The sequence below is a fragment of the Pithys albifrons genome, chromosome 5 (genome assembly GCF_047495875.1).
Source record: "Pithys albifrons albifrons isolate INPA30051 chromosome 5, PitAlb_v1, whole genome shotgun sequence".
NCBI lineage: Eukaryota > Metazoa > Chordata > Aves > Passeriformes > Thamnophilidae > Pithys > Pithys albifrons.
In genome coordinates this window covers 18,265,434-18,282,760 of record NC_092462.1, presented here as the reverse complement: position 1 = coordinate 18,282,760, position 17,327 = coordinate 18,265,434, and the positions used below count along the sequence as shown (strand labels likewise).

General features: G+C 40.5%; 1 protein-coding gene across 13 annotated transcripts in view; it reads right to left on the bottom strand.

Moving 5' to 3' along the window:
* Positions 1 to 17,327, bottom strand: part of ADGRL3 (adhesion G protein-coupled receptor L3) — a 513,478-nt gene that overhangs the window by 212,083 nt on the left and 284,068 nt on the right. For all 13 annotated transcript variants that reach the window (XM_071555824.1, XM_071555826.1, XM_071555815.1 and 10 more), the window contains one exon: positions 5,710 to 5,819. In XM_071555824.1, coding sequence (XP_071411925.1) covers positions 5,710 to 5,819 — 110 coding nt within the window. The remainder of the gene's footprint in view (positions 1 to 5,709; positions 5,820 to 17,327) is intronic.

Sequence of the window (17,327 nt, the reverse complement as noted above, 5' to 3'; positions counted from 1 at the left end):
GTGAGAAACACATAACAGATCTGTGCTAAATTCTTTGACTTATTTAAAGTCTGGATCTCCACACTGCAAACTTTGTGAGAGTGAAATGATGGTAGGGATAGGGATGTGAATTTTGCCTCTTGTACTCTACTACAGACAACTTTTTATATTCTCTAAAAAAACCCAAAACTTCTCCAAGCTGTACTTGCTTGAATAATATATTAAAAATATCAACAAATGTGCAAATGTCCCATGATCAGCTGACAAATTCATAGGTGCCCAGGCTGTAATAGCACCTTTTAAGAGCTAATAAAATTAAGCAGAGTACTGTGATTACTTTTCTGTGGTGATACAAACACCATGTGCAACTCAAAGACACATGGGAGCAAAACTTGCTCTTCATGAATACAGAGTTTTCAAAACCAAGCACAGTGTAAAGACAGAATCTATCAGTGAATAAAGACATTTCAATACTTTAATCCTGGAGATGGCCTAATATTCATCTAACTTCACCTCAAAATAAAATCCATAGTGTTCCTGCTGACAGCAGACCGTAAAATCAGTATGCATTACAGAAACACACACTAGAAATCATTTTGTTCCTTTATTTTAACCCAAACTCATCTCAGATTCAAAAATTAACCACGCTGATACCTATTTCACTATGTCTCATAAAAATGTTCTTTCTCCCTTCATCTCAGGCTACTTTGGAATTTTCAAACACCTTTATTTCCCTAGCTCTTAGCACTTAAGTTTTCCTTCTCTTCCTGAATGCTATGCACATAACTGTGCAGAATGCTCAGCCTCTAAGTTTGCAAAGCCCAATAATAGCAGGTTATAATAACTAAAGGTATTTTCTAATGGGGTGTTTTGTAGGTGCACTCTCTCAACAAACAGACAGTAAAAGAAGATTCATATGGAAAGGAACACATCCTTCATTTCTTCCTCTGTGGAATAAAAAAAAAAACAAATCAAACCAAACCAGCAAGTAAAGATGGGAGTTTCAGCAAATTAAAAAAAAAAAAAAAAGAAGAGGGGTTTTTGGCCCCAGTGCCCAGCAAATTGCATGCCTTGCAAGAAAGGCAATTTGTCAGCAGGAGAAGAAGTAAAGATTCCTTGCTCAGAAATAATCATAATGGATAGTTAGGTTTGGTGTTGGGTTTTTGGTTTGGGTTTTTGGTTTGTTTTTAATTATTATTCCTAGCCCATGCACACAAATAATTAATTTAACTACAAAGGAGGACTGGTTTCAGGAGGGAATTTGCTTATTACTGACCAAAATGCCAACAGTTGGGTTTTAATCCCATGGGAACATTTGCCATTTTCACTGCTGGGCCTCAGGAGACCAAGTTGTCTTGGGAAAAACAAAAACAGAACCAAACCAAACATAAAAACCCCAGGCAAAAGAAAAGCAGAGAAGCCACAAGTCCATTTGTTTAACAAAAACACAGCACTGCTCTCAGTGGGCAAACACTGCTTCTCAACCAACAGAGAAGGCAGCAAGAAAACGCACAGAGGGAAAGCCTGGAGGCCACATAATGGTCTAACAGCACTCCAGAAATAATTAAGAACCGTATTCTTGGGAAAAGTGGTCTCATTAAATTGTTTTCAGATTGCAATTTCATCCCATCTTCTCTCTCCTCTTTTCCTTTCCACCAGCAATCTTAGAAGAATGAAAATATCAGTTTGCTTTCTAGTGCTTGTATTCTCTTAAAAATGTCATTATTCAATTATCTGTCTATTCACTGGCCCTAAGGTCCAGCAGAGCAGATATTGTGCGCCTTCATTTAATGTTTTTAAATGCACTTCAGTCCACTTGTGATACAATAAAACTTTATTGAATTCTGTTCCCACATCACACTTACCATCCCTCACTTTTATTGATATGCGAGCCCATCTACTCTTCTATCAGCAATAAAAGAAATATTTCTAGCAAGGCTATGACCTTTCCTTCCATCACTACGGCAACTGGGAAATGTGATTTCAGGTTCCATGTTTAAAAAGAAAAAAGTACTAAGAAAAGAAGTGATGAACCATGCTCAAGTGGTTTTTTTTTCCCCATCCTCTTGTTAGCATTAAAGAAGCAGAAAATTCTCTGTAGGCACCAAAGATATTTGGTGCCTTCCTAAAAACTTATTAGCCTGTTTACCCAGAATGGAAAGGAAGGACGATTCATCCTTCCTTGGAAGCCATGAACATTTTTCCCTTGCAGGAATCAGTCCTTTGAACAGATTTCCTCAATATTAAAAGTGATGGAAGACTTGTTGCCTGGGTGTGAGACAAGTTATCATCACAGTGGGATACGTGATGCCTGAGGCACCTGTCTCACTCCCTACTGCTGCTGCCATCCTTTCCATCAATGCAGCAATGAGCTTGTCCTCATTGAGTCTACACCTTTTTTCCCCTTTTCCCTACCCTATAGCTTAAATTCTCCAATTCCCTATTAAAAAGCAGACTGTTTCTGAAGGAGAACAGAGCACAAGTTATTCTGTGGACTCCAAAACCTAGAACCTAAGGGAACTGGGAGCTCAGGAAAAACTGAAGATAAATCAGACTCATCAAGAGAAATCCTCTTTTTACTCTATGCTGGATCCTTGGGGAGCCTGTATGTTTGTCTCTAGGGGAAAAAGAATAGAAAAATCATTCCAAAATACCTCTGGGGCTTTCAACTTGTGCCATTTTCAAAACCTAGATAAAAACTAAATGCAGACAATCCCTAAATTTCAGTCAAAGCCGGGGGGCAATAATTGCTCACATGTTGAAAAATCTCCCCGTTTTGATCTGGCCCATGGACGCATACTCGAGAAAGTGAAGGGAAAGAGGCTTGTCACACTTAAGTAGGTTGTTCATTCTATTCATCCTTCTCAGAAATACATGCAGAACTACTAAACCATGGATGGCTTGAGCTGTAAAGTGTCACATACACACAAAAGTGGTATTTGCATTGGGAAAACCAACACATTGGTTCCGGTTTATCACATTATCAATCAAAAATCTGGCTGCTTACAATGACTAGCTCAGCAGACCTCCCCTCACCACTGGTCCTGCAAAACTGGACTCTCTTGCTTGCCACTAGTCTCATGTACAGTTTTGCATAAATCACTCATCTGCTTTCTGTGTGGACTCGAGTAAAATTGGAAGGCCCTTAGCATGTTACAAAGGTGGAGTAAGACAAATTGCACTCCTAGATGTACTGGCACCATGACAACAGAATTGTACAAGCACCAGAAGATGATAGTGAAGTGTTTCTGCAATGAGTGTTGACCTAGCTTCACAAAACCACCTCCACCACTGCTGTTCCCATTGCATGTTTAACTCGGCTCTCAAAAGGGAAAAGGGGAGAGGGAAGGGATGCACTCAGAAACAACAAGAGGGTACTGATCAAAGGGACCCTCACCATGTCAGGTTTCTCATACTCACACACAGCATACCACAGCTTAAATGCAGCTTGAGATATCTCTCCACAAAAAGATGTGCCCAGAGCTCTGAAAATGGTAGAGTGCAGGTCTGCAATAGTACATATTCAATAAAAAAATATGGAAAAACTCTCTTGGTCAGTAATTATTAAAAGAAAATCCAATTTAAGCAAATTGGAATAGTAATTTTTGAAGAAAAAGGGTTGTATTTAAGGCAGGTTTCAGAGATATACACACCACATGTTAAAGCCTGCTTTGAGAAGAACAAAATTGATTTTATTACTTTTTCTGATATCAAAAGTGCAGGACAACTGATACCACTGAAGCCCGTCAAATTAGCTCTGGTATCTTTTACCTACTGAAATGATTTGCTTTTCACTTTTATTTGTCAGAGGGCAACCAAAAAACTCACAAATCCTTAGAATTACCTAGCTAATGCAGAACAACAAGACAAGAGATAGGATCCTACTTCACCACGTGCTCACCCCTTGTCTAATCCACAAAACTATTTGCAGAGGTACAATATTTGATTCATAAAGAAACAGGGGAAACAGCCATCAAAGCTACTAACTTAATTGCAAAGGCAGCATGGCAGTTGTCATCATTTTCCTACCCACATTCAGATCATTAAAAATACTCAATCCCTACTGTACATTTGGTACTGAGCCACCTCTAACTAGAGTCATTTTACATGTTGTACACAAGGCTGATTAGCGCCTCGGGGCATAATACTGACATATTACCTTTCTCACAAGGCACCACTATTCTTCTTTGGTTTATATGCAACAAAGGCTACAGAGGGGTACTAGGTAATGACTATTGCTTTACCAGCCCAGTCTCCAGAGGGAACAGCACACCTCGTGCAAATCACAAAGAAATACAACCTGCTATGATAAACTGAAAGCAATCTCCCCTTACCCTCTCCATGCACAATGTTGCTTCTAAAAGTGAAAGACTTTATTCTGAGTGGAATAACTCCAAACTGCAATTTGGAGAATATTCTGCTCGCTAGGGCAGACCATAAGCCCCTGATGTCACTCTTTCCATGGGTTTAATAGCTTGCCCCATAAAAAGCATTCCATCACTGCATTTAGAAGCTTCACATTTTTGTTTAGAAATACCAAATATGGAGAATCCAAGTCCCTCAGCAGAGAGGTCCCCTTTGCTCAGAGAGGTGGCCTTAGCTGCATCCCTTGCCTTGCAGGTTCTCAAAAGCCAAACACTATGCAGCCCTCCCAGGTCGTAGCAGTAGGCAGGTGGCCACCTCCTGCATGAGGGATGGGGACCACCAAAGGGGCTATAAGCTCTTGCTTTCCCTTTGGACAGTGTGCCTGTCATTGCTCAGCCACATTTGCTCTCCTCCAGCCCATGCTCAAGGCAGCAAAGAAGATGGTCTTAGTCCTCAAGACAAATCCCAGGTTTCAGCAAATTGAAATCTGCTGCTCTCTCAATACAACACTGTGGGTCGAAAGCATATATTCCCATACTTGCTTTATTATTTTGAGAAGTGTGCTATAAGCTCTAGCCTGCTCAAACAGAAAACCTAGGAATAGTGCTGTTATTCACAGCTCAGCTCTTTACAACTGCTAATAAAAAGTGCACTCTTAGTATTATCGTTGTTATTTCTTTTCTGAGGTGTGACCTTTTTGAAACTAGGTCTGTAACTGTGTCTAAAAAATTCCGTTTCTATAGAGAGCAAATTGTGATGCACACTTAACTCTTTGTATCTCTAAATTTCCCATTTGGCACATACTGTTGTAATCTCAAATTACTGTCTTTCTATCATCAAAAAATCAGTCTAAATGGCTTGCCTGTAACCTGCCTTCATAACTGTGGAAGCTTATAAATTAGTATATTCTATCATCACACATAAAATTTCCCAAAACATTTGCTTTCTACATCCTTGGTGATATCATACCATATTTAAGATACTCATCAAATGTCATCAATTACATGGCCATAGGTCAGGTGAAGCGCACTGCTGTATGATTACAAGCAGAAACCTCTGTAAAGAGCTAGCAATAGCCTTCAGTGGTCTGCTTTCTCTAATGGGGTTTCCCAAGAGTTTTTCCAGAAGATATGTCACTGTTACACCATACAACACGGAAAAAATGGGGCATTATTAGGATATTTTTTAATCTAAGCACAAACCTTGCAAAGAGAACAATTTTTCATATCTTATCAGCTCAGGCTCATATGACGCACATGGTTTGGTTTACTTCCCCTTGGACAACAAGAGACAAGGCCAAGGCTGGCCCAGACTCCATAACAAATCTCTATTAAAGAACAAATGCAAATATATCAAGATACATACTGTAAGGTACACATTCATACTGCACTTCCAGGTACTTGTATGTCCCAGGACACGGGTCTGGAAACACATCAGGGCCAGCAACAACTGCACATTGGGTCCGATTACTGCATCTGAAAAGCAATAAAAACAAGCGTCATGAAACAGACCAGACAGAAGGACAGATCAAGAAGATGAGTGGCCCCTCCACTGTTAGCAAGAGCGAAGATGCAGAAGCCAAGACTTCAGCATCAGCTGGAGAAGCTCTCCAGTGAGCATGCAAAGGCTGATGGTGAACACTGATGTGTTTATCAGCTTATTGCCAAAAGAGAAGAGTCATGGTAGCACAATCCATGTCCCCCAAGCAGTTCTTACAGCACCAGGAGTTATTACTTTAAAATCAAACTGAGAGGACAAATCAAAAATATGTATACAGGTACATGATCCTATAATTCTTGAATCCCAAACTCCATCACAGTGATCTCAACTAACCTTAAATACCAGCATCCTCACCAATCAAAATGCAAAGACTAAACCAACAATAAGAGTGGCAAAAAGTAATCATTATATACTTTACAGCAGGCATAACAATACGTTTTACAACATGTTTGTAAAATTTTCACAGAAAAACAGTTATCTTGTGTCACACTGTTTAATGCAAAGCAATGACTACAAACAACAACACACAAAATAGGCTGTCTAAATACCAGATTATTGTTTTTCATATACAATCTATTAAGAAAACTTCCCAATCTGACCACTCACAGGACAACACACTTGCATTAGCTATAGAAGTCAATAATTTTTCCCACCATGGATGGATGCATCTCTTGAGACGATGTGCTTTTTCCCAAAAGCAAACACTGTTCTCCACGAAGAGGACACACAGGAGGAAGTGACCCTGCCTGCTGCAACGAACATCTTTCAGGTTAAGAGTACAGACACAGAGGTTGGGCCCTGCAAGATGCTTTTCCTGAGACACATATACATGTCCATAGGCAACTGCTTTGTGCATGTGTAGAAACTCACATTTGTCCCTGCTTTTATGGTACAAGCACCACTATCTGAAATTTTAGTGCGATTTAGGGATGCAAAAGCATTTAGCAAACAGTGATTATACAGCTAAAAGTCCTCTGCTTCTTTGTTCGTTTAAAAGAAAAAAAAAGAAAGAGAGAAACATAATTAGTCTTTGATTTTTCTGCTTTTGCATGCCAGAGAGAGACTTCCTAAGGGCTAGACCACTGCATTTACTTTCTTTAAGATTCTGCCGCCTCTGACGTGACATGGGACCCCTGACCCTCCTGCTCTTCTGGCAGAAGCTGTGACATCCAGCACAGAATTCATTTAGGGCTGCAGCAGAAATGCTTTGTGTTTACCTGAGGCTATAGTTTGTCAGCCTTAATGCAGATTTTATTTGAGCCCATAAATTAAAATTGATTCATTAGTGACTGCCTTAAGCTCCAAAATTTCTTTAATTTTATGGAAAGATTAATAAAAGCTGATACGCTTGCTCATCATGCTGTTTTGCTGGATTGGAGATAATCCAGAGGGGTAGGATATTCTTGTGTTTTCTAGTTGAAAGATGGCAGTTATCAAACCTAGTGACTAGTGTTACTATATGCACAGAAAAACAATTTTCTTTTTAAAAAAAAGCTAAAAAACCAACAAACATTTGTTGTTCTCACCCATGCTACTCACAGACAAATTGCCTGGCTGGGATATCACAGGTAGGTTGGACTGTGTAAGTGGGCAGTTTTCTAGGAGAGGATTTGAACATCATCCAAAATTTCACTTTCAACAAAAATCCTTTACTGGGCTCAATGTGCCTTTCAAAAAGCAATTGTACTGGCCTAATCAATAGTATTCCTGGCTGAAGGGACAGCCCTGGCCACGTTACATAGAGTAACAACAATGAATCAAAGATACCTTTCAAAATCACAAATAAGAAACCACAATTATGAGGAATTGAAAGTCAGGGCAGGAACAAACACATCTAGGGTTCATCTGTGCACGTTTTCTTTCTCTCTGTAATGAAGGATTTGCTTTTAATAGTCAAGCATTTCCTTGGGGTCATTTTTTTTAATGATAGAACTTGGATGCAAGAACCAGAAGTGAAAACACTAGAAACCTAGAAAGCTCTAGGTTCATAACCAGTGTTCAGAAATAGGTTTGGAAGGTGAAGGCTGTGAACACCAGTTTTAACCAGTTTTAACCTCCCCAAATACGTGCTACCTTCTGCACTATCAACAGAGAGACTAAAGCCACCATGATACAAGAAGTAGAGTGCGGAATACAGGGTGCCACTATAGGCTTTCCCCCCAGCTCTAGGGTATCCTAAAGGCCCGTCCCTTACACATCCCTGAGATGGGGAATGGCAAAGCCTTCCAAGCACAGAAACTTGAAAAGAAGCCAAGTTAAAATTGTCAGTGCCACCTTGGTGAAGAAACACAGAAAACCAAATAAAAAACCTCTAAAAATCTCAAGTACTATGTTCTGTAAGTACCTCACAAAATTTAAAAAAAAAAAAAAAGAAAAAAAGGCTAAAAAACCCTCCCAAAATATCCAAACCAGAACAACTTAACCTCCTCTCTTTTTCACACTCATTTCATATGGGCAGCAAAACTGTGTCTGGCTTTGGACATTTCGAGTTTCCTTTTATCACCTCAGGGTGAAACCATGGAGGTTTCTCATTCCAGCAAACTTAAAGGATGAGGGTAATTTAGACTAAAAACCTTGAGAAAAAAAGCTAATACCTGTTCAACCAACTATTACTGTCAGACATCAGGCTACAGAAATTTTAAGGGGAGAAAGAGGTAAAAAACCCTCATCATTAAAGCTCTGGTTGCTCATACATTTTACCACTTTCACAGCAGCTTCTTGGTTCTTTCAGTTTTGTCATATTTCTTTCCAGACAGATTAAAGGCCCAGGTGACACTAAGTGACATGCAAGAAATGACATAGGAGATGCGTAAAAGAAGATGAACCTGCAGCCTTGAAAATGAAGGGGGGAAAAACTGTAATGTATTCATGCTCTACTCCATTCCCAGAAAACCAGTTCATGAGCTCTTCCTTGCAAATCACAGGATTACGCATGGAATATTGGGATTTCACGGCATTTGGGTCTTGGTAATACTTGTTCCAAACTCCTGAAAGCCATGAGGCACAGTGCTGGGTACCGACCCTTGCAGTCAATGCAACGAGGATCCCTATTTTTTTATTTTTGGTTTTGTTTTCTATCATGTGCCATCCAGTGTTTCCATCCTGTCACCCACTCTCCCTTTTTTTTTCTTTTTTAATTGTTAACTCCTTACTTGAAGGAAGATTTTTACTAAGTACTGGAGCTACAATTTGCAGCATGAACCAGCACTGCACCAGCTTGAGTATAAATCTGTTTCCTCTGTTAAACAATCACAGAAACACCTCCCAGGTCCCTTATCTACACCCCATAAACTGCAGCTCTGCATCATGTTGGATCCTCTTCCAACAGGTTAGGATCTGTTTGCATTGATGGCTCTAGAATAACTGTACTCCAGAAAACTATAGCCACCTTTTTTTACACCCATCTGTACCTCTGATTACTGCCTTTACACAAGCACCTCTTCTTTCTAGCACTGATTCATCAGCTCCCTTCAAAGAAAACCACTTCTCTTTACCCTGCATTGCCCTCATGCTGCAACTTTCCTAAGCAATACCTGGACTGCTGGAGCATTTTCTCATTCTCCACTTGCTGTGATACCACGTAAAAAAGAGCACTGTGGAAGGAATCTGAGAATTTAGGGGACCAGATAGACAACTTTATGCTTATTATAGAAACATCTTCCATTTTATTAGTTTATTCAAGATTTTCATGGGAAATGGTCTTGAGAAATAGAAGAATTAAAGTAGCACCTCAAATGGTTTTAGTTCTCCTTGTTATCATTTACCATGAAATCTGAAAAGAAATTCATAGCCATCCTTTTTGTGTGTGTGTTGGTTTGTTTCATTTGCAGTCCTTATTTCCACTTGCCATCATTCCTCTCTCCCTGTTGGTCCCTGAAGTGCAAGGTAGGCCTGTGAGGGAAAACCCTGCTTCTCAGAGATCCTGCATGTCTCAAGCCACCTCCATAATTGCTTCTAGGATTTGTGGACACTTTGTCTGAACCAAGAGTGTCGACACAGCTCACCAAGGCCAACCAAGAGACCACAAATCAAAGTATAACCCAAGATAGGTATTTTCACCCCAAACTGAGACACTGATGGCAATATATACTCTTGTATGTTCAGGAGAAGAGAATATGCCAAATTCTTCTAAAAGTCAGTCCAAGGTACTGAGCAGCCTTGAAGTTTCCATCATCTCATAAACAGAAGCTCATATTATTCACATATATGTTTTGAAGAGAAAAAATTGCCTGCTGGGAAAAGTGTAAATTGTCCCGGTCACAAGCAGGGGGGGAAATAAATAAAGGAGTTTTATTCCTTCTTTCATTCTTTCCAGCAATGTTTATTCCTACTTTTTAAGGTCCCTGTTTTGTCTTGCAGATATGGAAAAATAGTCTAGAAGAGAGGTGTCAATCCAGTGTAACACATACACTGTACCAGAAAACACAGATTATTTTTGCAGAACTACTTCCAGTTCCACTGGAAAACTACTTTCAAGAGTTTTAATGTGAAGCAGGAATAATATTTCATTTGTTTTGCATTTATAGCAATGGGACTGAAGGAAACATTTGAGTTCAGGACCAGCTGCAGGGCTCAACTCTGCTTGCAACTCTCTTTTCAGACTTAAAAGAAAAACAACACCAAAACTTCACCTCCCTTCAGCAAACCTCCATCTCTTCTCCCTGGCAACAGTGTTATGGTTTTTTAGGCAACAAGGTCATCTTGTGATAGTGAAGCAGAAACACTTTAAGACATAAAAGCAGCTACTTATTCCTATTCTGGTATCTTTGTTTTTTCAATGCTGACATTGTTAATATATTTAGCAATAGACAAAGAAAAAAGGGGGGGGGGGGGGGGAGGAAGATAGTTTAGCAGTTTATTTTAGGCCTTACCAGAAACCTTAATAGAACAGGCATGTCAACAACATCAGGCTAGACATGTCTGGGTCAATATGCAAAGGCAGCAGAAAATAAAAGATCAATCCTAAAGAAAAGCCCTTCAGCATTAATCATCATAGGTGCAATACCAGCACGTCCTCCAACTACTCATAAAGGTGGGGACAATTTGCCCCAGGGCATAAAAACAGGTGCCCAAACCACAGAGACAGGCACCTGTCCTGCTAGGAACATCAGGAGAAGAGTAACCAGAATCCATGCACAGGTCCACAACAAGCCCAGAAGTTCAAACATTCATTTCATCCCAACACACCCTCTTTGTCCTGGTCCTTATCTTCTAAAGATAAGACCTTCAGAGGTGAAGCAACAATTTCTGTGACACCATGGCCAGAAGCTCCTTTGAACAGAGAGTAAGTGGAAACTACTGCAAATGGGGAAGCCTCCACCAAATCTGCAAACAGACTGTCAAAGTCCAAGACCAGGCTATTAAATACCCTGAAGATCAGAAAAATTTCATATCCATGAACTTGGATTCATACAGAATAGACTGAGCTGCCACATCCAACCCATGCTGCTGCTAACACACCCTAATACACCCTGCTGGTTACACCCCTCGCCTAAGACCAACTTCTAACAAGGAATTCTTAATGCCCATGTGTGCTGACCAAACTGCTTGCCTGCATTCACGAGCATGGCTGTCAAGAACCAAGGATACTCCTTCTCCCTTCACCTGGAACACCTACTTTACATAGATCTTATTTTTTGTCCTGCAAAGACAATGCAGCCATCACGTGCCTAGACATGCTAATATAGCCAAAACATCAATATCTAAGCCTCTTTTTCAAGGTCTATTATGCTTTTCTAATGGTTTTACAGTAAGAGACAGATTTAATTCATTATTTTTCATGGCAGTGCTGCAAGACATCCTTTTCCTTCTCTGGAACACAAAAAACTCCTCTCTGGATGAATGCTTTAAGAAAGAGGCTGTCACAGCAAATAACTCAGCCAGGAGTGTGCTCTCCCCTGTCAATATATGATATTTCTAAATCAACCCTTTACGAAGGGCCAAGAGAAAAAAAATAATGCCCTGGATAAAGTAAACAGGAAGCAAAGAAAAATTGGAGCTCACGTGATGGGTTGCAAATAAACGGGAAAGTAAAAAAAAAAAAAAAAGGCTCAAGAGAAGGAAGGGAGTCAGTGGAGTATAGAGAGGAGAGAACAGAAGAACAGAACCACAATCCCTAAGAAAAGATTTTGGTTCACCACCTTTGTTTTCAATAACATCCTGCACAAAAGCAAAGCTAAATCCTCCACCTGTTTAGCTTTCAGAAACAAAGAATTCCTCAACAGAATCTTTTTCTACCTCTGAAAAACCTTAAAAGCAAAGGATCTAATGACAGGGAGATGAAAATCCAGTTTCTCTAGCATTTTTTTCATTATGAATGGGCCTTTTTATTGATCTTTCAGAGCACTGAGAGGCTGGCTTTCCAACCTCTGCTGCGATATAATTATCTGTGGTGTTTAATGCTAGCACAGACGAGTCCCACTACACACTGCATTTTGTTGTTTTATTGACGGGTTTTAATTATCCAGGTGCTAGAGCTGTCAGATAGACTGCTTCTTACGTGATCAAACTAACACAAGGAGAGGCAGAGCACTCTAACTGCAGCCTCACCAAGTGTCTTTGTGGAGATATGCCAACAAGATACCCCTAAATTGCTATGGTTATTGTAAAATCCTACAGAGTTTGACAGGAAGAAAAAGATTCTTTTTCCTATAGCCCCAACCTATTTCATTCCCCTGATTATTATTTTATATTGAACAAAGCAAAATTAAAGAAAAACAAATCACCAAAACCCCAGCCAGCCAAACAGCAGAAAAATCCTGCAGAGCCAAACGAAACCTGAACCATAAAGGTCACTGGAGGGACTACTTTGATACATTATGGAGAGCCTGGGAGAAAGAAGGGAAACAGGTCCTGGAAATAATTTAAACACCAGTTTTACGAAGGAAGAAAGAAAAATTAATTGCACTGTTTCAACTCATCGATAAGGCCCTTAAAATTTAACAAGAGGCATTTAACAGGAAATTTACAAGATTTAAGAGTTTTAATGGAAATTTGGAGCACCACTGAAGATGATGTGTCTGCTCAGCTGCGAGGGACCCCGCAGATCAGTAATCTGAGGTCTAGGGCAGGACCTGCCAGTGGAGATGATGTGACTTGTCATCAACTTCCAAATGAGGGTCCGTCCCCTCAAGCAATGAAAGCTTTTTCCTCTGTGCTTCATCATTGAATGTCTCTTACATTTTATAGTTTCCTTGGATTTCTTTTGCCCCAGCCCCTTGCAATTAGCACAGTGAGGAGAGAAACTGAAATCCCCAAAGGCAATGAATGTGTGCTGCAACAGGAGAACCTGCCAAGTGGCCTGTGCTAATATGCCGGGGTACAGCATCCCTGCAGCAACAGGAAACCTGAACACAAGCCTGGTGAAAGAAACACTCATCCTTAGAACAAGAACAACAAAACAACAGTCTGCCCAAACCATTGGGTATATTTGTACAAAAAGTTTAGGTCAGCTTGGAAAACAGACCTGCACTGAGCACATCTCAGTCACAGTGTTGCCCCAACCACTGTGAGTAGCTGAGGACATCAGCAAGGACAGGTTTGCAATGTAGGCAAACATTACTGGATGGTCCTTAGGGCTAAACACCAAACCAGGCAAGCCTTAAAGCTGTAAAGCTCATCTTTTAAAGAACTACATCTGCTCTTTTACAGGTACTCTACTTCTTCCAACTCCATAAACTTCTGTAGCAGCCTAATAAAAAACCACTTTACAAAACACTGACAGGGTATCTGGAGAGGAGAGTAAACACCTAAAACAAACCAACCAATAAAAGGCTCATCAGTTTAGCCAGACTTAACACTAGTTAAAATAACTGTGAACAGAAAACAATCTGGCTTTTAATTTGAGCTAGGAGGTCAAATTAAAGGCTAGAGGAGGTCTGGGCTGAATTTCAGCTGGCGCTCCGCATTGCTTTGTCTTCACTGCCATTTTAACACAAGTCAGTGTGAGTTAAAGCCCATTTTTTATTCTTTAGTGCAGTTACCCAGAGCTGGGATAGCCAGAACCAGTTGCAATGGATTATTTTCTCTGTAACAGCTCTGAAGAGTGTTCAGACCCTCAGTCTACCATTGCCCACCTATCCCCTGAGTCTGCAGCACAAGGAGCCAATGCTCTGCCAGACACCAAGGTGCTGCATTGCTGTAGCACAGTGAGGAACCAAATCTGCTGCTCAGCACTGGCTGAGCAGAAAGCACATCAGAATGTGAATATTTAGAAACATTTTACATACAATAACAACAACAAAATCCACCTTGTTTTTAAAAGAAAATCCAGTATTACTTCCAATGCATCTCCCCTTGCTAATTGTCACGTTTTCTCGAAGTACAAGGAATTATACAGCCTGTAATAGTAACTGCAATGCTGCCATTTACAGTCACCACCCATCCCAGCCTCTCAACAATTCCTGCAGAAGATAAAACTGAAATTAGAGAACATTGACTCTAAATGGGCAAAAATAATCTGTATGCATGGGCTGGTAGGTTTAATGTATTAGCCTTTCACCTCTGCAAATAGGGTTAAAGAAAGGTTTGGGGCCAAAATAATTTGTTCTGCACTCCATTCTCAAATTTGACATAATAACTGAATGAAACAAAAATGAGTATGTCCAAACAGCATGGGAGGTCAAGCCTGGGCAACTCTCTGATGAACTCAAGAGTGAATCAAAGGCACCCAGGCAGTACTGTTTCTATAACCCAGAGCAACCTCTCTCCTCGTGATTCTTGCCAATACTGAGGTGATTTTTAAGTAAAGGTCCATAGATTTTGGTTAGGATGGCACTTATCCTTCAGCCTCTTGGGGTGAGGGGCAGGGAGGAGAGGGGTAAGCTTCCTGATCAAGTGAAACATAGGATCAACACGTGACAGGTTGTGCCTTTAGCATCAAGGCTAAAGCAGTTAGAAAAAAGATAGTATTAGTGAGTAAGCAAACAGCCTGCCACAGTAATTTGTTATTAATACAGCATCTGTTAATGGTGCCTGATTTTGTACAACAACTCGTGTGAAGAAGACTTGGCCCCTGTCTGTGTCTCAGGCATTAAAGTAATACAAATAATAACCAGAAACAAACAAAACTTCCTAAAAACATAATCCTGAAATGAATCAAATATGTTTTTGATATTAAAAAGTTATTTTTTAATAAATTTTATTCCAACATAACCAATGCCGCTTCTTTGATCTTCAGCCCAAAGCTTGAATAAAGGCAGTCTGCACTTTGATTCTAAGCTCCAGAGAAAACACAACATCACAAAACCTTCCATGCTCAGAATTGCCCAACTAAAGCATATTCAGAAGTAAGTGGTAAGGAAAAAAATGTGTCTAATGTGTCTAATGTTAAATTTATCACTGGAAATCACCACTGTGAAGTTCTTCAAAATCTCTAAACATACTGCCAAACTTTTTGTGGCTGCATGCAGCAACATGGGAGGGGAAGGAAGGAAGTATTTTTGAGAACATCTGCCCAGCCCAGCAGCTCCAGAGAGGGTTTCTCACGCTGTGCTCAGCACTAAGCTGCAAAAAGCCAGTGATCACACATCTCTACCCCTCCACCATCCCATTCCCTCCTCACTTGTCCTTCCTGGGACAGTTTGCAGCCTATCTATCTCCCTATCTGTTACCAGTTACACATGCCCACCAACTCTTCTCCTGTCTTGCCCTGTCTGATCACCACCCTGAGAGGGACACTACTTGCTAATTACATACCTTACCTGCCTTTAAAATATATGGCTAAAACCCACAGAGAATTGGCTAAGAAGACTACTCTGAGAAAAAGTCTCATAGGAAAAGGGCCTCTGAACATCTGTGGGACAACTGGTATTAATAGAGCAACAGGGCATCTGCAAAATCTCAAGTATTCTTTGTGAAGATCTGGAAAATAATTTGTTAGTAGAGAATTGGATGTTTCATACTACAGAGCCCGCCTGATGCAATGCTCAAAGAATTAAACTCTGTACGTGAAACAGCTTCCTTTGAGAAAGCTAAACTCAAAGGCCAAGTTTTCCAGAAAGTCTCTGCCTCCCACCAGGGCTGAATTTTTCCAAAAGGCTTGATTCTTCTTAGAGGAGCCACAAAAAGGCCCAGCTGTTCGAGCATGGCCTGGGACTCCTCGGTTCTCATGGAGAGCAGTTGAAGCTGATGGCTATTAAGCATTTTTCAGGCAGCAGGCTGTGTCATGGAGTGCCTAACCACTTCGGTAATTCAATCCAGATAGTTCTGAGGGGAAAAAAAAAATAAAAAAGCCTGTACAGCATTGTATGGGAGTCTTAGGTGGGGCAAAAACTGGGAAATCCACATTCCAGAGCATGGAGCATGTCTCTGGCAAGTCAGCTTTAAAATATGTGACTGATGCTGCTCAGACATACTAGCTTAAGTCCAGGGAGATGGATGAAAGGGTAAGGATGCAGGATATATTCATCAGATGTCTCCACAAATCATTTCTATAGTTAACATTTGTTCTCTGCTTTTCATTACTTACATTTCTAAAGCCACTGGGTGCCTTGCTGCAGTGGAACTAATAAAAAGGAAGATAAATTTTAACATCCCTTTTTGAAACATCTTAAAATGATCTAGCTTTCTTTTAAATGTTAATGGCAAGCATTACAAGAAACACAGTGTCTCAAAACAATTCACTGGGGCTCGATGCGGAAGCAGAGTCCCACTGTAGCCTGGAAATTCACAATTCTGGTCACAACTTCAACTGGTACAAAAGATCTTATTTCTGGCCCTAAAGTTTCTGCAGCCTTAACTTTGTCACCAAAACCAGCCACTCCTTTGCACAGACTCTCTGACTCAGGGGCGAAATTCCATACTCGAGAAGAGAAGGAAGTATTTTTGGTGACTGGCAGTTTGGAAAAGAATCTGAGCTGCCTGACAGCTGTTCGGAAACACGGGATGCCAGAGGGCTCCCAGCAGAGCATACAGTATTACACACATGCACACGCACAGAAAATCATTAACGTTTCTGTCTCTAAAGTTTCATATTTAATGAAAAAAGCAAGGGTGATATCTGGAGAATTCTTGGGTTATATTAACAGCTAATGATATTCCATTTGCCAAGAGCATGCACTGGGAAGCTCACTGGCAGAGATGGGGGGATCCACAAAATCAGGTGGTGTGGAGAGGGGGAACAGGGAGAGCTGCCCTTCCTCTTCTCCCTGTCATGTCCCCAGAGGGGTGGTCAGGAATTGAACGAAGAACCTGCTGTCGCATGGCTAGAGTTGTTCTACAACAGAAATAAGGACCTTTAATACAGAGTTTAATCCATCGCAGGTTAAACAAAACAAATGACTGCACAAGTGAGCAATTAAAGAGCATTCCACAGCCAGCCCTGCAAGAGCCTCACCATTGATTAATTAGGTTCAAAGGGCCAAGGCTAACCTAACAGTCCCCTGAGAAAGAGACCACTTAGCCCCTTCTCAAAAAGACCAAAAAAATTAAAAAAAAAAAATCAGCATTCTTACTTAACACTTGAGCATTAAACAGCTGCTAAA